General features: G+C 41.5%; 1 protein-coding gene across 4 annotated transcripts in view; it reads left to right on the forward strand.

The window, feature by feature from the left end:
* DEPTOR (DEP domain containing MTOR interacting protein) overlaps nucleotides 1-25,592 on the forward strand; it is a 172,353-nt gene that overhangs the window by 35,068 nt on the left and 111,693 nt on the right. For all 4 annotated transcript variants that reach the window (XM_060287057.1, XM_070043966.1, XM_030875685.2 and 1 more), the window contains exons 2-3: nucleotides 779-957; nucleotides 1,981-2,104. In XM_060287057.1, coding sequence (XP_060143040.1) covers nucleotides 779-957; nucleotides 1,981-2,104 — 303 coding nt within the window. The remainder of the gene's footprint in view (nucleotides 1-778; nucleotides 958-1,980; nucleotides 2,105-25,592) is intronic.

Consider the following 25,592-nt stretch of genomic DNA (forward strand, 5'->3'; position numbering starts at 1 on the left):
TGATGTGGCAGTTGGAAAGCCAGACTCTAAAGTGAGACCATCGGGGTTCAAGTCTCACTTTCACTCTTCGTTAGCTGTGGGACAAGTCACCTAATCTCTCTGAGGCCTCAGTTCTCTTTGCTGTTAAAAAAAAAAATGGAGATAGTAATAATGACTTCTGATGAGGTTGTTTTGAGCATTAGGTGATTTAATCTATGTAAAGAGCCTCACAAAAGGAGTAGCTGTTGCCCCTAGGAAAACAAGGGCAGCAAGGGCAAGGATCTTGCCCATTTTCCGATGTATGTCTCTAATGCTTGCAAGTGCCTGATGGGCAGGTGGTAGACACTCATTCATATTTGTTATGTGACTGAATGAATTCAAATATGGTGGATCCTGAGCAATCTGTGATGAAGAGGAAGTACCTCATGTCAGCAAGTTTCCAGAGTCTTGTTTGTTAGTTGGTTGAAACCATAAGCCCACTGGTGGAGAGAGAGAGAGAAGGGAGTGAGCCAGAGTAGGGGTGAGAAAGCTTTTCTCAGTCTCCTGAGTGACAGGAGAGGTCTAGGTTGTCCGTGGTTGGGTTTCCCTCCCCTTTACCTGTATCATCTCTAGGTCTGTGGGTGGAATCACTTCCTGGGGCCTCTGGGCTCTGACAGTATGGAAATCACCCACTGACTTAAAGGTGTTTGGATGGCCCTCTGATGCATCTCAGGCTTCCATTTTGTACTGTTCTCTGGGATTGGCTTAATGATAATGTGTTATCAGAATTCCTCAACTGATTGCCAAATTTTCTTTCCAGGCTCAGGCTGCATGAAGAAAAGGTTATTAAAGATAGGCGACATCATCTCAAAACCTACCCAAACTGTTTTGTTGCGAAAGAACTGATTGACTGGTTGATTGAACACAAAGAGGCTTCTGACAGAGAGACGGCGATTAAACTCATGCAGAAATTAGCAGACCGGGGCATTATTCATCACGGTGAGTGAGGTGGCGACAGTCAAGGTAACTCGAGACGAAACAAAGGACTATATCTTCTGTTTCAGATATGAACCCACCCATTTAAGAAATAGACATTTTACTTTGTCTCTTGTATATCGCTCCCCAATTACATTCCCTTCCTTCTTCCAAGATGCATTTGGCTTTATTTCCTTGGACTTCTTTATATTTTTTCCTTTCTGTAGATACGTCTCTTAGCAATGTAACATATCGTTTTAAATGTTTTAAGTCATCATAGAGAGGCATGTTTATTCTTTTGCAACTTGATCAATTTGCTGTTTGTGGGATTCACTCATGTTGATAGTGTATCTTGTTTGCTCATTTTTGCTGCAGTGTATGCCATCACACCTTTATGCATTCTACTCACAGACATTTAAGTTGTTTCCAAGTTCTTGCTGTTACTCTCAGTGGTTCAGTGAACATTCATGAACGTGTCTCCTTGAAATCTCTAATCCTGGCCAAGACCTTAGCATGCTGTTATTGTCTTGGGCTGGAATGCCCTCCGTCTGCATTTCTACTTGTTTTCTACTCATTCTTCAGGTCTCCACTTACATTCAAACTCTTCAGAGACGTGTACATTCCCCAAAGCTGGGGTACTGGGCGCTCCTTTGGGCTCCCACTGAATATCTCCTCAGCTCTTTCATAGCCTGATCATGCCATATTTTAATTGCATGTCGACATTTCTTTTAATCTTGCTAGATTTCATATTCTTTGAGGCTGATGCCTACCCCAATATCATGCTCAAGAAGAGTTTGTAGAAAGAATGATGAATTGAATTTTGTGACTCTTTTAACAGATGATGATGATGATGATGATAGCTAATAAAACTGAGCACTTTTCTGTGCCAGGTACTGTGCTAAATAGTTTACTCTGTATTAAATCGTAGAGTAGTGTGCTTGAGAAAGTAGGTAATAAAACAAATCTTAATTAGCATCCTCCTTCATTTGAGTAATTAAATAAGAGGTTTTTTTTCTTATTCGCCTCTCTGTGTATATTGCCTTTCAGTGTGTGACGAGCATAAGGAATTCAAGGACGTCAAACTCTTCTATCGCTTTAGAAAGGACGATGGCACCTTCCCACTGGACAACGAAGTGAAGGCCTTCGTGAGAGGACAGAGGCTGTATGAGAAGTATGTTCTGTAATCTTGTAGTGAGAAGCAGGGCTATTTCAGTCTTTTATCATTTTGACTTCAGCCTGGCTCTTCCATGTGGAATGGTTACATAACTATTCCTTTTTTTTTTTTTTTTTTTTGTGGTACGCGGGCCTCTCACTGTTGTGGCCTCTCCCGTTGCGGAGCACAGGCTCCGGACGCGCAGGCTCGGCGGCCATGGCTCACGGGCCCAGCCGCTCCGCGCAATGTGGGATCTTCCCGGACCGGGGCACGAACCCGCGTCCCCTGCATCGGCAGGCGGACTCTCAACCACTGCGCCACCAGGGAAGCCCATAGCTGTTCCTTTTAATATGATACAACTCTATCACTCACTTGCTTTTCTCTTTACCAGAAATTAAGTTGATTTCATAAGATTCTTAATAAAGAATTTATTTAAATAGTATTTTCTACATTTAAGTCGATTTAACAAAACTCCAGAAGTGAAAACAGAAGGTCCGCACTTAATGTTTGCCGTCAAGTGATGCAGTTGCCAGTTCTCTTTTAAGTATTTTAAGTATCTTCTAGTATATAACTTAGAAGTTTAGTCTTTTAAATGGCTAGAGAAGCAGTGTCAAGTACAGGGGAAGTTCAAGTTCAGGTCAAGAGATGAATAGTGAGAGAACTTCAGATAGCAGGGTGGTCGAAGAGGAATAATCTCTCAGCTCTTTGTAACAGATGAATATACTGTGGCCCAGGAGTATTTGGTTGGTGGACATGGAATCTCCCAGTTGGTTTGTCTCTGAGCTGATCTGCCGTTTCCGTGGTCCCTTTCTCACCCTACCTTCCTTGTTTTTTTCAGGACAACCATTCGAGGAAGGAGTGCAGGGGCAGTGGTACCCTTTCCTTAACTCTGACTGCCTTTCAAAACATGTGTTTATAACATAAAAGAGCCTACTCTATAAGTGGGATGGTGCGTGAGGGAGCTGCACCTGGGTGGTCAGATTAAGTAGCGGATGGTTAAGAGCCAGACAGGGTTTGAGTTCTAGCCCCATTACCTTACCTTTGTAAACCTCAGTGTCCTCTTTTATGACATGGGAGTGGGTGATAGCACCTCCCTCCTAGGTGTTGAGTGCTGTCCTGGGAACTAAAAGAATACATTGTGTCAAGTACTTAAATAGTTGGTTCAGTAACTCTGCTGTGTTGTCAGATCCCATGGAGGATAGTCATTTCAGATATTAACATGACACTGATGATGATCCTTGATTCTGTCTGTCCTGTGTTCTACCTCTGTCCCAGTTCTGTTCACTTCGGTTTCTGGAGCTGGCATTAGCCAACCAATTAATGCCCAATATGTACCAGTTCTCCCAGTTCTTCCAGTTCTCTTATTCCTTGCTTTCCATATCAAAGTACAGAAAATCCCTCATCTCCCTGACTCACATGAATTTGAATAGAAGGGGTCCATCAACACCTCCATTTGCTTGCTTGAGTGTGTATATATGTTTTGTTGCTGCTTTCATTTACTTTCTTAGTTCCTTTTGGAAAATTCTAGCAGATGTTAAGTATTTAGATTTCCCTGATGGTCTCTTCAAACTATAAGAATTTATGTTGTCAAAAACATACATGTCATTTCCATGGAAGGAAGCCAGGGGATTCTGTAATACTCTTCCCTACCTACAGATTATCTCTTGGGATCTGGGTAACCACTTTATGGGAGCAGGAATTAGCAATAATTGAAATGTCTGATAGAGAACTATTCTTTTTTTTTTTTTAAGATTTTTTGATGTGGACCATTTTTAAAGTCTTTATTGAATTTGTTACAATATTGCTTCTGTTTTTTGTTTTGGTTTTTGGGCCCGGGGGCAGGTGGGATCTTAGCTCCCCGACCAGGGATCGAACCCACACCCCCTTGCATTGCAAGGCGAAGTCTTAACCACTAGACCGCCAGGGAAGTCCCTAGAGAACTATTCTTACTAATGGGATGGTTATGATAAGAAAAGTTGAAAAAAAATTGTTCATACCCTCTAGAAAATACTTACTGCAGCCCTACCTTCTGTTTCTTCTCCCCTTACATCCTGTGTGCCATTCACACTAAACTGTGTCTCTAGACCATCCAAGTCTCCTCTCTGCCTTCAGGGCATTTATTAATTCATTAATTATTCAACAAATATTTATTGAGCCCTCACCACCTGCCAGACACAGTTATAGTTATATACTGGAAATGTGCCCTGGACCAAAGATAGACAAAGCCTCTACCCTCATGGACCTTGCATTCTAGTATGTTGTTGTTGTTTGCTGCGCTGGGTCTTCGTTGCTGTGCGTGGGCTTTCTCTAGTTGCCACGAGCAGGGGCTACTCTTTGTTGTGGCACATGGGCTTCTCTTCACTGTGGCATGCGGGCTTCTCTTCATTGCAGTGGCTTCTCTTGTTGCTGAGCGTGGGCTCTAGGCACACAGGCTTCAGTAGTTGCAGCATGTGGCCTCCGGAGTTGTGGCACACGGGCTTAGTTGCTCTGCGGCGTGTGGGATCTTCCCAGACCAGGGATCGAACCCATGTCCCCTGCATTGGCAGGTGGATTATGTTTTTTTTTTTTTTGTGGTACGCGGGCCTCTCACCGCTGTGGCCTCTCCCGTTGCAGAGCACGGGCTCCGGACGCGCAGGCTCAGCGGCCATGGCTTACGGGCCCAGCCGCTCCGCGGCATGCGGGATCCTCCCAGACCAGGGCACGAACCCATGTCCCCTGCATCGGCAGGCGGACTCTCAACCACTGCACCACCAGGGAAGCCCGGCAGGCGGATTCTTAACCACTGTGCCACCAGGGAAGTCCTTGCATTCTAGTTGAAGAGGCAGACATTAAGAGGAATGTAGTTTAGTATGGGTGATTTTCAGTATAGAAGGAGAAATAGACTCACTGAGGGTGACGAGGTGTTTTAGACGGGGGGACAGGGAAGACGTCCCTGAAGAGGTGGCATTTGAATAAAGTGGGCCTTGTGTGTATCTGGTGGAACAGCATCCAAGGTAGAGGACACAGCAAGGGTAAAAGCTTCGGGTGGGAATGCTCTGTGTACTTTAGGACAGCAAGGAGGCCAGTGTGTCCAGAGGGTCGGAAGTAAGGGGGAGAGTAGGAGATGAGTTGGGACCAAATCGTGAAGGGCCCTTACCGCCACGATATTGAAAATGTTATTTTAAGTGTGATGAGAGGCCATCAGACAGTAAGGAGTGGTAAAGTGGTGATCTGATGTACATTTTGCATATGCTGTTCCCTCTGTCTAGAAGACTCTTCCTGCCACGCGCAGCCCTTTCTCTAGCTCACTCTGACTCTTCCTGGCTTCGTGTTCAATCTCACCTTTTCTGAGAATCCTTCCGCGTCCCCTTAAGACTGAGTTAGGTGCTGCTACTCTGTGTTTACCCCGTGAAAGAACTGTGTTAAACTTTCATGTCGTTTTGTTTACGACATTAGACTAAGAAACTTAAGCGGGGGGACTGCTTTATCCTCCTTTGTATTTCTTCCGGTTTCACATGTTCCCGGCCAATCGTAGATGGTAAATATTTGCTGAAAAGGATGACGAAACTTTCTGATCCCTGGACGAATTGATCAATATTGCTGTACTTTTTCTGTGTGCACTTGGCTTTCTAGTCATTAATGTTCAGTGTCTCAATTCCAAGTAAATTTATTTCTTCAAACTGCTTGTAAAATTAGCACTAGGAGAAGTAATTTCATAAGTACTGAACTTGCACGACCTAACTGCCACCTCACAAATCTTGGCCCCTACCTTTGGTTGCTAGAACATGCGTGGAACAAACTTTAGGGCCTTTGGAACTGATAGTTCAGTTTACCTGTTTGATCAATTTTGTTTGTTATATACACTTATCTATATTTTTAATGCATTTTCCTTGTTTCTCTGGCCATTTTTTCCATGAATCTCAGCATGTACTATTATTTCATAAGTCTTGGATACTTAAAAAAAATAACATTAAGAAATGAATAGCTGATTTTGTTCATAGCTCATCTTTTCAAGGACTTTATTTTAGAACTGACTTTTTCCCCCTCTATTATTTTAGCTGGAACCCTTGTTTAGGATATCTCTAATATTAGTGAAAGAAGGTCTTACGAAAGATATATTATTCCTTTAGTTGTTTTCCTTTTAAGATAATAACAATAGATAATATTTGTTGATTGCTAGCTATATATCAGACATCCTGACTGATCTATTTTATTTAATCATCATAACAACCCCTAGTTAGATGCTTTCATTGTTCCCATTTTATGGATGAGAAAAAAGTTGCAAGGAGAGGTTCAGTGTCTTACCCAAGGTCACCTTATTCGTTTAAAAAAAAAAACCAGCTGGGATTTGAACCTAGAGCCCAAACTTATTGTTACTAGGCTATTAATAAATCTCTTCTGTTGCCTTCAATGGAGATTAAATGAATGAAACCAGTGTTTACTTCAAAAATGTAACATGGAGTTTGTGAATATCTGGGTATGAGATTTGCTATAAAAATTTACTGAAAATATTCCAGGATTTTAAAGTAGACTTTGGAAAAGGGGAGTAAAATGATTCTCCTTCATGGTAAATCTATGTGGTGTTCTGTAAATATGATAAAAAAAAAACAACAGGGACCTTTTATTTGTACATTAAGCTTCTCAAAGCACTGCCATTAGATTATTTTATCTGAACCTCCTGAACAGAGTAATAATAGAGTAGTAAATAATAACAGTAATGATAATAGTGATAACGTAGTAAATAATTATATAATATAGATGGGGCATTACGTTATTGTCCCAGAAGGAGGGGAATCTGGGATCCAGAACAGTTAAAGTCACTTCTGCGTCCTGGTGCTACAGCTCGTGGGGGACAGGAGATGCCTGAACCCAGGGGGACAGGTGTGCAGGCCGTGCTTTCCCCAGCCTTCCATCCAGCCCTAAGGGCCTGGTTCTATTGTCAGTATTTCCTTTTTGCTCTCCTCTGGCTTGTTTTTTCTGTGTTATTTATAGGCCTTTGTGAAACTTGGTGGTTTCTGGCTGGGGTTTTGCTGAGACGTACTAATTTGGGGGCACCTTGGCTTTCTAACCCCTGGTGGTGTTTCTCAGTCTATTTTGTAGGACAAATCTGCGTCTCAGGACTAAAAGTCAGTGACTCTGTGTGTTGCCTTTTAGTGTCTACGTCACTTCCGTTACCTTAACTCAGAGGTACTCCAGCGAATGCTAGTTAAGGAGCAGAAGCTGACTTTTTCAAGTTGTCCCAATGCGAGAAACATTATAGGGGAGCTGGTGACATGAGGCCTCTCTCTCACAGTAAGTGGCAGAGGGTGTGGGTTTTGGAGTTGCACGGTCCTGGTCTTCAATCCCAGCCTCACAACTTGCTCACTCCGTGACCTTGAGTAGGCTTTGAACCTTTCTGACCTGTAGTCTTAAATGGAGATAAGTGGGGGACCCACCTGGAAAGGCTGTTAGAAGGATTCAATGAAATCCAGTCTGTACAGTACTTGGCGTAGAGTTGAGAGCCCACGAAATCTGAGCTGCTGCTATTAGACTAGTAAATCATAATATAAATAAATGACATTTGTTTTTCTTGTTTTATGATAGTATCTTAAGATACAGCCTTTATCAGGAGTTTCTCTCTCCAGCCACCAGCAGTCTGTTTCTTCTGCTTAGGAGTGTATACCTGGTTGAAGAATTAAAGTGCCTGTATGCCATTAGATCTCTTTGAGTTCCCACTGCTTCCTTTATATTCTCTATTTCATAGAACTGAAGAGAAATATTAGGGGAGAACTATATACAAAGGGGAAAAGCCCTTTTGTGTGTTTTATCTTATCACAGGTTTCTCTACCATATATCCCTGGGATCTTTTTCCTGTTCCCTCCCAGAGGCTGGCACAATAAATATTTGTTGAATAAACAAAGGATTCTACATGCTGTGATTGTTACAAGCTGCTGAGCTGGTACCATGAAAAAGCTAAAGAGAGCTTGCTTTTCATGGTAAGCGACAGGAGTCAGAGGTGTACCTTGTCTTGCCTTTTTAGAGTTTACAAAGCATCTTGTCCATTAACCTGCTTGATGCTCTGGACAGCTCTGAGTTACACCCAGTAGGCACAATTAATCCCATTGCAGAGATGGGGCACCTGAGCTAGAAAGAGGCTTAATGGCTGGTGTAACCTGAGAACATGGAGCTGGAGTTTAAAAAAAAAAAAAAAAAGGCTTCAAGTTTTTGTCTCTGTCTTATTGCATTTGCAGTATAGAAGTGCTTTCCAAACCGGGATCCTGAGTTCTGCAAATTGATTCAGGTTTTATGTTCAAAGTATATCTTAATTATTTTGCAAACTGTAATAAAAATACTTTCTAATATGTTATATACAGCTTTTCACAGTTTGCTTGTGCTTCCCAGTTAATTAGTGGTTTCACAGGAATCTTGGAGTAAATATTTCCTTCTTGGATGATTTGAAGGGCGTGCTAAAATTGCAGTGTAAGTAGAATAAAAGTTGTTACCTTTTGCAACTATTTAGTCTGGGTGACAAGGCATGAGTTTTGATACTGTGTTAACTCACGTTGAGAACTGTCAAGAGTCTTGAGATTTTATCTTACCTGCAAGCTAACGGGTTTGCCTGCCATCATTTCATGGACGCAGGTAGGAGACCCCTGGGTTGGGAGACAAAGAACAATTTGTTGCTCTCGGCAGTAGCGGTAGGCAGAGCATCATCATTTTCTTGACAGGTCCTCCAAGGCTTAGCTCCCAAAGAACAGCACAATGAGGTGCAGATGACACCTGCCAGGGTTGGGTTACGGAAGAGGAACCTCAGGCTCGAGGAACCTTTTGAAATGGTCTTCATTATTGATGCTTATTAGATACCATGCCCTTTACATGTGTTTTCTTATTCAAGCCTCATTCTACACCAATGAGATAAAAAATGTGATTCTCCCTTTGGCAAATAAGGAAATCGAGGCTAGAGTGGTAAATGAACTTGCCTACCTTCACATAGCCAGAAATCAGCGGTGCGGTGTTGGGGGAGCATTTCAAACCGTGGTCTCCAGCTCCAGAGCATGTGAGCCCACGTGTAAGTCCTTTTCAGTCTGCAGCTTCTAATTCACAAAGTTTCTACAGCTTCTATCCAAGGAGGCTGTAGCAGGAATGAATACCACTAAACAATATTAAACAATATGCAGCTTGTAGATTTTTAAATGGGCCTGAAAGGGACTTTGCGCTCCCAGTGCAGGGGGCACGGGTTCGATCCCTGGTCAGGGAACCAAGATCCCGCATGCCGCATGGTGTGGCCAAAAAATAAATAAATGAACAAATAAATAAATGGACCTGAAAAAAGTGTTCATCTCCTGGTTTCTACTAAGTCCTTGAGTCTGGTTTTGGAAATCACATCATTCTTTACTGCTTCTTGGCAATGCCACGCTTTCCCTCCGTATAATAAATATATGGCGATAATATTAGAGCTTTGTTAACATACAGCACAGGCAGGAGGCCAGCTGTGCTTGTCAGAAGTCGTCAGCCCTAGATTGTCATGTACAGATTCTAGCTCTGGTTGATTATTCAGAAATGACTCGATTTAGAGGTAGACACGTGTTGTTGCTTCAACAGTAGACGTGATTCCTCGACAGGGATTGGTTGCCGGTCATTTCTGCCAAGTTTTCCTGATCTTGTGTAATTGCAGGACGACGAACCAAGTCTCTGTAACATCGATTTTGCCGATCAATCTCTGTAGTTACTTTTCAACTTGGTAGCATGGAAAAGCCATTTAAGATTTCTGCGGGTGGAGAAGCGTGTGTCAGAGTTCTTCTCCTGCCACTTATCGAGACATTCAACCTGTCCGAGTCTGTTTTCATCCATAAAATTGGAAGAACAGACATAGCTCACAAACTTGTCATGAAGACTAAATGAGATAAAGTTCAGCAGAGTCTCACCTCATACAGGACGTGTTGTGTTTCTCAATATGTGAGGAAAAATGCACATCGTCCAAAGTATCCTCGTGTGACCCAGGTTGCATAAAAAAAAACACAAAACACGTGCCTTTATATGCAAGAATTAGATTCTGCATGGTCAGATGCCCAGCCTGTATGCAGGACATTTCTGTTTGTCCTCCAGATCATTCTCTACCCTTTTCCCACCTTTCGTTTGCCCCAGGAGGCTGACTTACATGGCCTGAGTCAACAGGCTCCATTGCCATTGGCTGGGTCAGTGGGAGGCACTAGCAGGAAGTAGGTAGAAGGGAGGAGGGTAAGGTCAGAGTACTTATTTCTCTGCTTGCTCCCTGCTCTTGAAGGCCACAGGTCCCATCAGGCAGCCCTCTTCTTAACATCTATCCCCTGTAGGCTCTGGAAACTGCCCTCTCTCCATAATCCTGAGGCCTGGAGTTGTTAATGATCACAGACCGCTAGTCTGGACCTTTGCCATCTCTTTTAATTTCCCTTAACCCTGCCCATAGCTTTAGTAGTTCTTTTATGCTAGACTACCTCTTATTAGCCCATTTGTACATTTTTGTAGTTTCCTGCTAGGGGACCCTGATTGACAGAGCCTGTGAGACCCACCTGGGATCTGAAATGAGTTGTCTCCTATCTCCGTGAATGGACAGGCATGAGGAATTGCCCACACTCTATCAATGGAAAAGTCACTTGCTCTTTCTGTTTTTTTCTGCGTGTGTACCATGCATGATGTGATGGTTGGAATTAGCACAGGGTACTCTCACTGTTTATGAGTGTGGAGTATGGTTGGATTATAATGAATTTCTTTGGCTCCCTTTCTGACCCTCGTCAACCTGAGTTCTAGCCCAGCAACCACATTTCTCCAAGGTGATTGTGCTTGATGTTTCAGTCTCTCTAGCTTGACTAGAAGCTCTTTGAGGTTATGGACCTTGAGGTCACACACAACTTTAGAGCCTCAATGTCCAGTACACGGCATATACTGAATAAATGTTTGTTGAAGAGATGAATAGATAAATGAACGCATGGTCATCCTTACTTAGGAAAGAAGTCAGTGGACAGCCCCTTTCTTTCCTAACCTTGGCATTTTCAAGTTGGACTAAAACCAGGAGTAGATATTTGCTATTCTAAGATCACTCTATTCGTATTTACTCATTGTAGGTTCTGATCACAGACATTCAAAGAGTAAGAATAATAATCATAGCCATCATTTCCTGAGGACTTCTATGCATTAGGCATCATTCTAAATATTTTCCACATATTATTTTATTTAATTCTTCCTGTACTTCTAAGAGGGAGAGATTTTCCCCATCAATTTACAGGGAAGGAAAGCAAATTTGAGGTGGGCTAAGTAACATGCTTTAAGCCTCCAGTTGAGTGAACCTGTAGAAATGGCATAATGTCTCTCTCCAGTATGCTTTGAATCCAACAACTCTGGTTCACATCAAGTGTCAGTTTATTCCATCTGGAAGAGATGAAGAACTCAGAGTCTTTTCTAGAGGAAATGGCTCTTGTGTGTTTTTAAGTGTTGAGATTCTAGAGTGAATGGATCTAAGGTAGGTGGGGCAGGGTGAGGTGATGCCAAACATTCTGCAACAAAGGGGAAGAAGAACACACAGGGAGTAGGAGAGAAGGAAGGACCTCCTGGGAGGAGAGACACTTATTGGAGCAAAATAAAAGTAGACCTTCTAGGAGCGATACCAGGGGAAGGCTTGACTCGTTGGGGTTTTTAAAGTTGGAGGTTATTCCTCCATTGTTAGAAGCTTTGTGTGGAGGCCCCTTGGGTAGGCGGCTTTGTCTTTTAATGCAGAGATGATTCCAAGAGGTATACAATTAGTCCCCCACATATACAAACGAGTTCTGTCCCAAGGGCACATTCGTAAGTCCAACAAAGTTAGCCTAGGTACCCAACTAACACAATCGGCTATATAGTACTGTACTGTAATAGGTTTATAATACTAGTAAATACTTAAAAATTACTAGTAAATACTGGTAATACTTAAAAAACAAACACACAAAATAAAGAAAACATTTTTAATCTTATAGTACTATATCTTGAAAAGTACTGTAGTACGGTACAACAGCTGGCATACAGGGGCTGGCATCGAGTGAACAGGCAAGAAGAGTTACTGACTGGAGGAGGGAGAGGAGGTGGGAGATGGTAGAGCTGAAGGATCCTCAGCAATAGGAGACCGAGGGCAAGCTGCAACGTCACTCACGCCTGACGCTGATGGAACACACGTTCACGTCTTTGAAAGTTCGCAGCTTGAAGGTTCTTAGGCAGGGGACTTGCTGTAGTTGCTGTGTTGTTTTTCTTGCTTTGTTTGCTAAATGAAAACATCCTTGCTGAACCACAGTTTCTTCACACAGAGCTGGGGAGTGTAAACAATGGCCTTGTTCTACCAAATCTACAGAAAGCATTTATTAATTTTAGAGCCCCTAACAAAAGAGTCTTTCAGACCAGAAGGAAAGAAAATCAGATAACATTTTAAACTTTATTAAAGTTAAATATGTAGTCAAACTTTTAACTATAAAGTTAAATGTACTGAAGTATAGTATATCATTATATACAGCACACATATCATAAGTGTGCAGCTCTCTCAGTGTTCACAAACTGACACACTTATGGAACAACCACCCAAATGATATTTTTTATAAAATTGTCCTCTGTATTCTACCATGATTCAACCTCCTAAATAAAATTAACTTTTGCCTCAGTGTTAGCATTCTCTAGAGTATAAAATTTCCTTTTAAGTAAGTAAACTTTGGTTTTTCTATGTTTCATCTGTCACCTCCTCTCCCCAGGTGCTTGGAATTGGTTCTTCTGGCTGGTTGGGATTGATAAGAGTTGATAAGGGTCAACTCTCAGGGGGGTGTGTGTGTGTGTGTGTGTGTGTGTGTGTATCATTTGTTCACTGCTGCTTTGTGCCAGACAATACGCTAGATGCTTTACACAGATTACCTCTAATTTTCACAACCCCACTGAGGTAAGCATTATTACCTTCATTACATAAGAGAAGAAACTCAGAGGATCATAGAGCCCAACCCCAGCTTGGAAATCACAGTTCAGAGATTGAAAGCTAGGACTCCCTCCCCTTGCCACTGTCACCCTGGAACTGTTTGTACTGATGGGAAAGAGCAGAGGAGAAGAAAATCATCCAGATCAGTCCCAGATTGCTTTTGCGTGACACGGGGATATTGTTTTGTATTCATTATATCAATATTTCCTACCTGCGCTAGGACAGATAGATTCAAAAAGACTGTGAAGTCTCTCCTTGCCATCACATTTCACTCTTCAGACCATGCCCTTCCCTCTAGTGCATGCTAAGAGGTGGCTGAGAGGCTGTTAGCATCTCCATGAGCACCAGTGGCTCCAGCTTGCCGAGTGTTTCTTTATCCCATTACTCCTAGACTGAGGTTAGTGATTGGTCTTTTGCCACCGATGACTCCCTGCCGGTTTCTAGCAGGTGGGTGAAACCAGAGTGTACGAGAGCAGTTTCAAGCTTTCAAGAAGTTTGGTAACTTTGCTTCCTCCTGGTCTTCCAGAGTAGGAACTTTGACTTATTCTTTGTATTCTAGTGACCAGTGCAGGGTGGGGTATCCAATAAGTGCTGATACATTTGTTGAGCTGAAAACACAATTGTCATAATGGAAAGTGAAAGGTGACCATCACATGAAAGGATCACTGTGCTGTCATCTTTGTTATCTTCATTGACAATCCTGAGCTCAGAATTCATCCACTCTATCACCTATAGGATCAGAACCTTTCTGGCCTAATGGCGTCCCATTGCCCATGCTTATCTCCTTCTGCTTTGCCCCCTACTCCCACCACCACCCCCATCGTGCTGCTGCTTAACATTGAACTGCTTGTCCTGATCTCTCCTCATACTGTGCATCTGTGCTTGCTTCTCCTTGATCCTGTATCCTCTCACTGTCTCTTTTTTTAATTTTTTAAAAATTTATTTTTATTTATTTGTTTTTGGCTGCGTTGGGTCTTCGTTGCTGCACACAGGCTTTCTCTAGTTGCATCGAGTGGGGGCGTCTCTTTGTTGTGGTGCCCGGGCTTCTCATTGTGGTGGCTCCTTTTGTTGTGGAGCACAGGCTCTAGGCGCACGGGCTTCAGTAGTTGTGGCTTGCAGGCTCAGTAGTTGTGGCACACACTTATTTGCTCCACGGCATGTGAAATCTTCCCAGTCCAGGGCTCAAATCTGTGTCCCCTGCATTGGCAGGCAGATTCTTAACCACTGCGTGACCAGGGAAGTCCCCCTCTTACTGTCTCTTATGGTCAACTCCTGTTTCGTCAAACAGGAGTTGACCTTAAGAGATTCTGGTAGACTTGGGTATTTTCTTCCTTACTTTCCTTTCATTCTATATGTACTTATAACTCTATCGTAGCCTTTATCTACCTTGTCCGTAGGTTTTTTTATATATTTTTTATTTATTTATTTGGCTGCGCCAGGTCTCGGTTGTGGCATGCGGGATCTTCGTTGCAGCATGTGGGCTCTTAGTTGCAGCATGCATGCGGGCTCTAGTTCCCTGAGCAGGGATCTAACCTGGGCCCTCTGCATTGGTAGCACGGATTCTTAACCACTGGACCACCAGGGAAGTCCCACCCATAGGTGTTTTTTTTTTTTTTGCGGTACACGGGCCTCTCACTGTTGTGGCCTCTCCCGTTGCAGAGCACAGGCTCAGTGGCCATGGCTCATGGGCCCAGCCGCTTCGCGGCATATGGGATCTTCCCGGACCGGGGCACGAACCCGTTTCCCCTGCATTGGCAGGTGGATTCTCAACCACTGCGCCACCAGGGAAGCCCCACCCATAGGTTTTTAATGTTTGCTTCCCACTGGATGGTAAGCAAGTTAAGGACAAAGTCCATGTCTTTTCATTTCTGCATCTCCTAGGATAGAAAAGATGCTCAGTAAATATTTATTGAATTAATGAATGAATAAATGAAATGTCCAAAGTAGTGATTTTTTTTTTAAATAAAAGTTTGGATATCCTTTTTTTTTTTTTTTATAACAAAATGAATCAGTTATACATATACATATGTTCCCATATCCCCTCCCTCTTGCGTCTTCCTCCCACCCTCCCTATCTCACCCCTCTAGGTGGTCACAAAGCACCGAGCTGATCTCCCTGTGCTATGCGGCTGCTTCCCACTAGCTATCTATCTTATGTTTGGTAGTGTATATATGTCCATGCCTCTCTCTCGCTTTGTCACAGTTTACCCTTCCCCCTCCCCATATCCTCAAGTCCATTCTCTAGTAGGTCTGTGTCTTTATTCCTGTCTTACCCCTAGGTTCTTCATGACATTTTTTTCCTTAAATTCCATATATATGTGTTAGCATACGGTATTTGTCTTTCTCTTTCTGCCTTACTTCACTCTGTATGACAGACTCTAGGTCTATCCGCCTCATTACAAATAGCTCAATTTCGTTTCTTTTTATGGCTGAGTAATATTCCATTGTATACATGGGTCACATCTTCTTTATCCATTCATCCGATGATGGACACTTAGGTTGTTTCCATGTCCTGGCTATTGTAAATAGAGCTGCAATGAACATTTTGGTACATGATTCTTTTTGAATTATGGTTTTCTCAGGGTATATGCCCAGTAGTGGGATTGCTGGGTCATATGGTAGTTCTATTTGTAGTTTTTTAAGGAACCTCCATACTGTTCTCCATAGTGGCTGTACCCATTCACATTCCCACCAGCAGTGCAAGAGTATCCCCTTTTTTCCACACCCTCTCCAGCATTTATTGTTTCTAGATTTTTTGATGATCGTCATTCTGATTGGTGTGAGATGATATATCATTGTAGTTTTGATTGCGATATAATTGGGTCAATACCATACAATTGACCCATTTAAAGTGTACAATTTAATTCTTTTTAGTATATTCACAGACATTTGCAACCATCACCAGAATTTTAGAAAATTTTTGTCACCTCCAAAAGAAACCCTGTACCTCTTAGCTATCACTCTCTATTTTGCCATTCGTCCTTAAGCAATCACTAATTTACTTTCTATCTCCATAGATTTCTCTGTTTTGAACATTTCACGTGAATGGAATGATATAATTTATGGTCTTGTGTGATTGGCCTCTTTCGTTTAGTATAATGTTTTCAAGGGTTGTCCAGGTTGTAGTGTGTTTCAGTACTTCATTCCTTTTTATAGCCAAATATTGCTCCATTGTATGGATATATGACATTTTCAACTCCATCAGTTGATAGATATTTGGGTTATTTATACTTTTTGACAATAATGTATAATGCTGCCAGGACATTTGCGTACAAGTTTTTCTGTGGACATAGGTTGTCATTTCTCCTGGCCATATACCTAGGATTAGAATGGCTGGATCACATTGTAAGTTTGTGTTTAATGGTTTGAGGAACTGAGAGAGTATTTTCTGAATCGACTGTACCATGTTACATTCCCACCAGCAAGCTTCCAGTTTCTCCACATCCTTACCCACAGTTGCTATTATCTGACTTTTTGATTTTAGCCAACTAGTAGGTGTGAAGTGGTATCTCAGTATGTTTTTGTTTTTTTTTGTGGTACGCGGGCCTCTCACTGTTGTGGCTTCTCCCGTTGCGGAGCACAGGCTCGGGACGCGCAGGCTCAGCGGCCATGGCTCACGGGCCCAGCCGCTCCACAGCATGTGGGATCCTCCCAGACCGGGGCACGAACCCGCGTCCCCTGCATCGGCAGGCAGACTCTCAACCACTGCGCCACCAGGGAAGCCCCTCAGTGTGGTTTTGATTTGCAGTTCCTTGATGACTGATGATGCTTAGCATCTTTCCATGTGCTTATTGGCCATTTATATATCTTCTTTGATCTATTGAGATCATTTGTCCACCTCTAAACTGGGTTGTCTTCTTATTTAAGTGTTCTTTATATATTCCAGATGCAAATCCATTATCAGACATATGATTTGCCTTTTCTCCCATTCATTGAGTTGTCTTTTCACTTTCTTGCTGGTGTCTTTGAAGCATAAAAGTTTTACATTTTAATGTAGTTTAATTTATCTATTTTTCCTTTTTTTCTTGTGCTCTTGGTGTCATATCTAGGAATCCTTTGCCAAATTCAAGGTCACGAAGATTTATGGTTATGTTTTCTTGTCAAAGTTTTACGGCTTTAGCTCTTACATTTAGGTCTTTAATATATTATGAGTTATTTTTTTGTATAGGGTTTGAGGTAAGGGTCCAACTTCATTCTTTTACATGTGGTTCTCTAATTATCCCAGAACCATTTGTTGAAAAGACTATTATCTCCCCCATTAGATGGCCTTGGCACCCTTGTTAAAATCAGTTGGCCATAGATGTATCAAAGAAGTGGTTTTAAAATCTGTTTTAAGAGAGGGAGTCTTAGGATTGTACAATGTAAGACCTTGGTTGAAAAAAAGAGGAAAGACTGTTTCGCATTCTTTTTCATGTAACTTCCACAAATACGCAGGATAAAGTGGTCCTTCTGTCACCTAGCCTGTTAACCTGCAGAAAAGTAGTCCCTACTTGTCACTGTGTTCAGTTTTTTATCATTTTTGCTTACCTCTTTAAAATATGTTCATTTTATTTTCCCTTGTTGGTATTATCTTTAATTTTTCTTAATTACTTCATCTTACCCTTCCTAACCTTCTTTCTTTACCTCCTTTTTTTTCCCTTTGTTTTTGGCAGCACATCCTTCTATTTTCTAATAATTATGGAAGCATCCAAAATAAATAATAACCATTCCCTTAAAAGGAGCCTTTATAATATGTTTGAGAACCCAGCTTCCCTTGACAGTTGTTTGAAAGGGTTCACAGAGGTTTGAATTGTTTTGAATTCAGTGCAGAAGTGCTTGGTTTCTCTCCTTCTTGTGTAATTTTATGGTTATGAAACCGTAGCTGAATGTAGCCTTTTAGGACAGCCATGGCCTTGGAATCCACGCTCAGCTTCTATCTAAAGCTGATTCAAGTTCAGTAACAACAGCTGAAATGTTTAACACAACCACACTAAAAAGCTGAAAATGTTTAGCACAACACTAAAAACTGTGGGCAATGTGAAAATTACAACTTAGGTTCCAGCATATCCGTCTCTTCAGAGCATAAAACCAGCACTAAAAAAGTTCTTGCTTTTTTTCCAGCAAATCTAAAATAGCAAGCAAAGAGGAAGGGATTTTAACTTCAAAGACAAATAACACTGTCCATTACTGTTGTTTGTGGTGTTCTTAGTTTCCAGTCAGTTGATTAACAAATATTTGTTAAGCACCTAATTTATACTGCCTCCCGGGGCTGGGTTTTCACCAGCATTGAAGGCATGGTGTCTCTCCTTCAGAAGCTTCTAGTTTAGCTGAAGGGGTAAAAATAGTGTGTTAAAAATTGAGAGAATATATACAAAACTATGGTACTGGCTCAGAGTTCAAAAAAAAAGGAGAGATCTGTATGAATTGCTTTTTAGTTGGGATATTTTCAAAGAGAGGTTAGTACTTTAGCCCTTCAAAGCAGAACCCCACTATCTCACTTAGCACCTTTGTGCGAATGAGAAACAGACGCCCTTTTGCCCTTCCCTTCAAGCTCCTACAGTACCTCTCCTCCACAGGGACTGCTCTTGAGGAGTGGGCACTGGATTTTAGACTTCATTTGTCACTGAAGCGAGGTTCCCTTGTGCAGTGAACAACCTGCACCAGTGTACAAGGAGCGCCTTTTTTTTTTTGAAGAATAGTTTGGATTTCTCCAGGGAAGGGGAGGAGGGAGGATGTGAGGGAAGAACATGAGTAAGGAAAAAAGATGAGAAAGAGTATGTTCTGTTCAGTGTATGATATGAAGACAACTGAAGGAAGGTGAAAGGTATTTGTTGGCAAAGAGTGTAAAATGCTGTTTTTCTTCCCTTTCCCTCACTTTTTCAATATATAATAGTTTTACTGACAAATATTAACCAAACAGCTCTCTGTTTACTAGTTCCTAACCAAATTATTATGAAAATTGTATCAATTTATGCCTGTCACATCTATTCTATAGATAATAGCATAGTATTCAAAAATATCAATGCTCATATAAGCATTTCGCCATAATTCATACTTTCTTCCTAATCACACAAGTCAGTGTTACACATTCAAACTGTATTTTGGAAGCATACATCTATATGTATAATTTATACATTGGGAGCAACTTTATTATATTGGGCATTAATATAAGCATTTTGTCAGGGACAAGTCATCTGGTGAAATATAAACTTAACCTTAATATAACTTCTTTATTGATAACGTTTTTCCCAGTTATAAATATAGTATACTCTCTCTGGGGAATAATTTGAGTAATAGAGAATTCTATTAAGGTGAAAAGAAAAATCATTCAGAAACTGCCCCCAGGGGTAAGTAACTCTTTTAATATTTGGATGAATGAATTTTTAATTTTTAATGATTATCATGTATATAATTTTATGTTTTGCTTTTCAAAATAATTTATCATTACACTAACACTTTTTAGTTTTTTAAAGGTCTTTAATTTCTAAAGCATCTTTCCGGCCTAATAGCCCATGGGTCATTTTGGCTTCCTCCCTAGCTTGTGCCCTTGTATACCATTCACATATGTTCCCACGTTATATAGGGCCTTCTCAGTTCCTTTGAATGTTTTTTTCAATGCACAAGGAGATTGCTATCAGCTTATTTCTATTCCTGTACTGGCTCCTAAATGTAGCAGTTCCTTCTATTGTGATGCTGCCTTTCCCCTGGGTTAGAGTGAGTCTGGGAAATATGACTCAGATATATATCCAGGAAAGGTTGAACTCAGTCACATGCACAATCAAAATCTGGTGAGTACTTCCAGGAGACGAATATCGTTAATGCCTAACACCTTATAAGGTGTGTGGCTTTATATCATGGTTATAGGCCCACACAGGACCATTTTGACTGAAGATGAATTTGTTCTATAAAAATAAGACTTTCAGAGCATCATCCCCATTTCTCATTACTAATTAAAATGGAATTGTTATTCTTGTCTATAGAAATATGCACAGAATCTTAGTTCATTTTGCCATAAAGAAAGGGGTTTGATCTTATGGCTCCATCTAGAAAATTTTTATCATCATAATCATTATCATCATCATTATGGCTAAAATGTATTCAGTGTTTAAGGTGTGTTCAACACCACGATTGAAGCATTTCGTGCATTACCACACTTAAACTGCACAGCAGCTCCCCAAGTAGGCACTGTCATTATCTGCAGTTTACACTTGGGGAAGGAGAGTCACGTAGCTAACAGGTATGCAGAGTTAGGAATTGAAGCTACATTTGTCTTTAATTTCATGCTTTTAAACAAGTATAATTCAGGGCAATTGACATTCTGTGACTTCTGAGCCTAAGCAGTTTAAGAAGGCCTGGCATGGTTGATCGGTTTTGATAAGAGTCAAAAAGATAATTCAATGGAGGATGAATAGTCTTTTCAACAAATGATGCTGGGATAACTGGATAGCTGCATACAAGCAAACAGAGTTTGACCCTTGCCTCATGCCTTCTAGAAAATTTAACTCAAAGTGGATTATAGAGCTAAATGTGAGAACTAAAACTTTGAAACTCTTAGAAGACAACATAAGAGTAAATTTTCATGGGCTTGTGTCAGGCAATGTTTCTGACATGTGACACCGAAACCACAAGCAGCAAAAGAGAAAAATGGATAAATTGAGTTACATAAAAATTAAAAACTTTGGGGCTAGAAACAGTACCGTCAAGGAAGTGAGAAAACAGCCCATAGAATGGGAAAAAATATCTGCAAATCATGTGTCTGATTAAGGACTTGCATCAAAGAATATATAAAGAACACTTAAAGTTCAATAGTAAAAAGACAAGTAATCTAGTTTTACAATGCACAAAAGATCAGAATAGACATTTCTCCAAAGAAGATATATAAATGGACAATAAACACAAAAACATGTTCAGTATCATTAATCATCAGGGAAATGCAAATCAAAAACACACTCACATACCTCTTCACACCCACCAGGAGGATCCTAATAACAAAGAACAGATGACAAATGCTGGCAAGGATGTGGGGAAATTAGAACTCTCATACTGTACTGGTAGGAATGTAAAGTGGCACAGCCACTTCAGAAAACAGTCTGGCATTTTCGCAAAAGGTTAAGAAGAGTTACCGTATGACCCAACAATTCTACTTCTTGGTGTATATCCAAGAGTAAAAAAACATATGTCCACATAAAAAATTTGTATATAAATTTTCAAAGTAACATTATTCATAATAACCTAAAGGAAACAATGCAAATGCCCATCAGCTGATGAATGGATAAACCCAATGTGGAATATTCATACAATGTGTGGAATATTATTTGACAATGAAAAGGAATGAAGTACCAGTACATGCTGCAACATGATGAATGTTGAAAACATTATACTAAATGAAAGAAACCAGTCACACAGGATCACATATTGTATGACTCTATTTGTATGAACTGTCTATAAGAGGCAGATTCATAGATGTAGGAGGTAGATTAGTGTTTGCCTAGGGCAGGGGGAATGGGGAAGTGGGGGATGATTATTAATGGTACAGCACTTCCTTTGGGGTGATAAAGTATTTTAACATGGATGGTAGGGATGTTTGTACAACTCGCTGTATATACCGAAAACCATTGCATTTTACATGTTAAATGGGTTAGTTGTCTGGTAAGTGGATATATATTAATAATATTGTATTATTATTATTATTAATATCTTAATATATGCTAATAAAAGTGTAAAAAAATTCTGGCAGTATCTGCTTCTTTCCTCTTGAGCTCTGTATCTCAATGTCCAGGCTGTCTCATGGGAAGGAAAGGCTGTACTGACTTAGGAGCACCGCAGGGCCAGACATCCAGCCCTGGCCCACTGTCTGCCTGCAACTGCATGAATGATCCCAAGCAAAGGTGGCAGAGGAACTGCCCAGTTGAGCCCCAGGCAACCCACAGAATACTAAGATATGATTAAATGGTGGTTGGGCTTTTTTTTAAAATTTGTTTTATTAAATTATAGTTGGTTTACAGCGTTGTATTAGTTTCTGATGTAAAGCAAAGTGATTCAGTTATACAAACATATAATAGTTTGCATCTGCTCATCCCAAACTCCCAATCCATCCCTTCCACACAGCCTCCCCTACCCTTGGCAACCACAAGTCTGTTCTCTATGTGTGTGAAGTCTGTTTCTGTTTTGTAAATAAGTTCATTTGTGTCATATTTTAGATTCCACATATAAGTGATATCATAAGGTATTTGTCTTTCTCTTTCTGACTTACTTCACTTAGTATCTTCACTTAGTATAATGATCTCTAGGTCCATCCATGTTGCTGCAAATGTTATTTCATTCTTTTTTTTTTTTTTTTTTTTTGCGGTTCGCGGGCCTCTCACTGTTGTGGCCTCTCCCATCGTGGAGCACAGCCTCCGGACGCGCAGGCTCAGCGGCCATGGCTCGCGGGACCAGCCGCTCTGCGGCATGTGGGATCTTCCCGGACCGGGGCACGAACCCGCATCCCCTGCATCGGCAGGCGGACTCTCAACCACTGCGCCACCAGGGAAGCCCCTATTTCGTTCTTTTTCATGGCTGAGTTGTATTCCATTGCATATATATGTACCACATCTTCTTTATCCATTCATCTGTCACTGGACATTTAGATTGTTTCCTTGTCTTGGCTATTGTAAATAGTGCTGCTAAGAACATAGGGGTGGGACTTCCCTGGTGGTTTAGTGGTTAGGACTCTGTGCTTCCACTGCAGGGCGCCAGGTTCGATCCATGGTTGGGGAACTAGGATCCCACATGCTGTGCAGTGTGGCCAAAAAAAAAAAAAAAAAATTAAAGAACATAAGGGTGCATGTATCTTTTTCAATTATACTTTTGTCTGAATATATGCCCAGGAGTGGGATTGCTGGATCTTATGGCAACTCTCTTTTTAGTCTTTTGAGGGACCTCCGTACTGTTTTCCATACTGGCTGCACCAATTTAAATACATTCCCATAAATGGTGGTTGTTTTAAGCCACCAAGTTTTGGGGCAACTTGTTACATAGCAAGAGATCATTGGACCGAGTAGTGAGTCAAATTATTGTTTTAACACTGTGACTACATATTGATACTAAAATCAGTCCCAGGCAAGCCTTTGTCCTAAGGAGAGGAATCTGGATAGGAATAGTATTATGCTTGATTTTAAGGGAAAATGAAATAAGGAAGAGCTAAGGGTTGTGGAGCATGTTTTAAATAACTAGCTGAGCCGATCCAGGCAGGCCTGCCAACTGGTCTCTTGTCTAAAGCTCACATTGGCAGCAGCAGCTAACCAGCCGTTTGTCCAGAGGCCAGGAGTTACTTAGCAGGAGCTCTAGAGGGCTGGCAGGTCATTTTTCTGGTTTCAAGAAGTGACACAAATAAACCGCTATCCACTTGTCCTCCCCACACCCTGAAAGGAAAATTGCTAAGCTGGAAGGGACAGAGTGGTTTGACAACAGACGGGAAGGCCAGGCGTTCGTGTCTGTATCTTAAATGGAGTATCAGTAGGGCAGAAACTTTTTTTTTTTTTTGCGGTTCGCGGGCCTCTCACTGTTGTGGCCTCTCCTGTTGCTGAGCACAGGCTCCGGACGCGCAGGCACAGCGGCCATGGCTCACGGGCCCAGCCGCTCTGCGGCATGTGATCCTCCCGGACCGGGACACGAACCCGCGTCCCCTCCATCGGCAGGCGGACTCTCAACCACTGTGCCACCAGGGAAGCTCCAGGGCAGAAACTCTTGATTCATCTTGTCTCCACACAGGGTCATTCTAAGGGGGCCTTTGTTTTTTTTTGGCCACTCTGCAGCATGTAGGATCTTAGTTCCCTGACCAGGGATCGAACTCATGCCTCCTGCAGTGGAAACATGGAGTCCTAATCACTGGACCACCAGGGAATTCTAAGGGGGTCATTTTTTATATACTCTTGGATAATGATGTGTAGCAGGGGAATGCAGAGAAATGAGCTTCATTTATCATTCAGAAAATACTTTTCTTGGACCTACTGTACTAGGAAGCAGCTGTCAACCACATAGACAGGGATCCTGGTCTCAAAAAGCTTATAGTTAAGTGAGCAGGCCATTTCCCCAGGGCTCTGAGAAGGCCTTTCAGGGACTCTGGGAGCTCTTAGAAGTGGCACGTTGTCTAGATTTGTGGGATGGGAGATTTCTTAGAGAAATAACAACTAAAACTGGAAAACTGAGGAAGCTCATCTTCACTCTAAAATACCTTATTTGGGGGCTTCCCTGGCGGTCCAGTGGTTACGACTCTGCGCTTCCAGTGCAGGGGGCATGGGTTCCATCCTTGGTCGGGGAACTAAGATCTCACATGCTGCTCGGAGCGACCAAAAATAATAATAATAATAAATAAATAAAATAAGATAAAATACCTTATTTGAGGGTGAAAAGAAATGAGGAAATGGTAGTATTCCTTATTTAGGCACTTTGTTTTCTAGATTCCTATCACTGATGCAGGCTCCCAGGTCTAACTCCATGTGGCTTTATTTTATACAGTTTATTTCCAGGACCTTCCAGTATTTATTCACTGTTCTTTCAGTACTGTCCAACTGATGTGACATGTTCCTCTTTGTGGGTTTCACATCTTTTTTGCCATTTCTCATTGATATGAATATATTCTAGTTATCCATTCCTACAAAACAAATCGCCTTAAAACTGACTAGTTTAAAACAACAGTGATACATTATTTCTCCTGATTCTGTGGCTTGCAAGGCGATTCCTGTACTGGTTTCACCTGGGCTCATTCATACGGTTGCCGGAGGGTCAGCTGAGCTGGAACGTCCAAGATGGCCTCATTCTCATGTCTGAGAGTTGGTGCTGGCTGTCGCCTGGGCCTGTGGCCTCTTCACCTCCAACAGGCTGCACTTGCTTCCTTACACCGCGGTCTCAGTATGGCATTCCAAGGGGACAACGGTGGAAGTTGCAAGGCCTCCTAAAGCCTTGCTTTGGGAGTCAAATAATGTTGCTTCTGTTGCATTTGCTTGGGTAGTGGAATTCACAAAGGCAGCCCAGGTTCAAGGGAAGGGGAAATAGACTCAACCTCTTGATGGGAGAAGCAGTGAAGTCAGTTGGAAAGAAGCCTCGGGAGCTGTTGCGGCCATCATGGCACATAGTCTCCTGTGGGACGTCAGGGTTCTGCCCCTTGTGTTGAGGTATATGTGGCAGTTGTCCCTTCCATCTTCTAAGAAGGGCCTGGTCATTATTATATTAAGTCTAATTCTTATGGCTCATACCAACTCAGCTGCTACTAAGCCTCTGAAAGCAGCCTAGTAGCTATTTCTAAGGATGGATTAAAGTCCAGAAGAGGGTTTACTTAGGAAGAGGTCTAAATAATATTTTTTTTGCAGATTTAATTTGTTTAATTGAAGTATAGTTAATTTACAGTGCTATGTTGGTTTCAAGTGTACAGCAAAGTGATTCAGTCATACATGTATATATATACGTGTGTGTATATATATATACATATATGTGTATATATATACACATATTCTTTTTCAGATTCTTTTCCATTATAGGTTATCACAAGATACTGAGTAGAGTTCCCTGTGCTATACAATAGGTCCTTGTTGTTTACCTATTTTATATATAGTAGAGTGTATATGTTAAT

This window comes from Globicephala melas, chromosome 17 (genome assembly GCF_963455315.2).
Source record: "Globicephala melas chromosome 17, mGloMel1.2, whole genome shotgun sequence".
Taxonomy (NCBI): Eukaryota; Metazoa; Chordata; class Mammalia; order Artiodactyla; family Delphinidae; genus Globicephala; species Globicephala melas.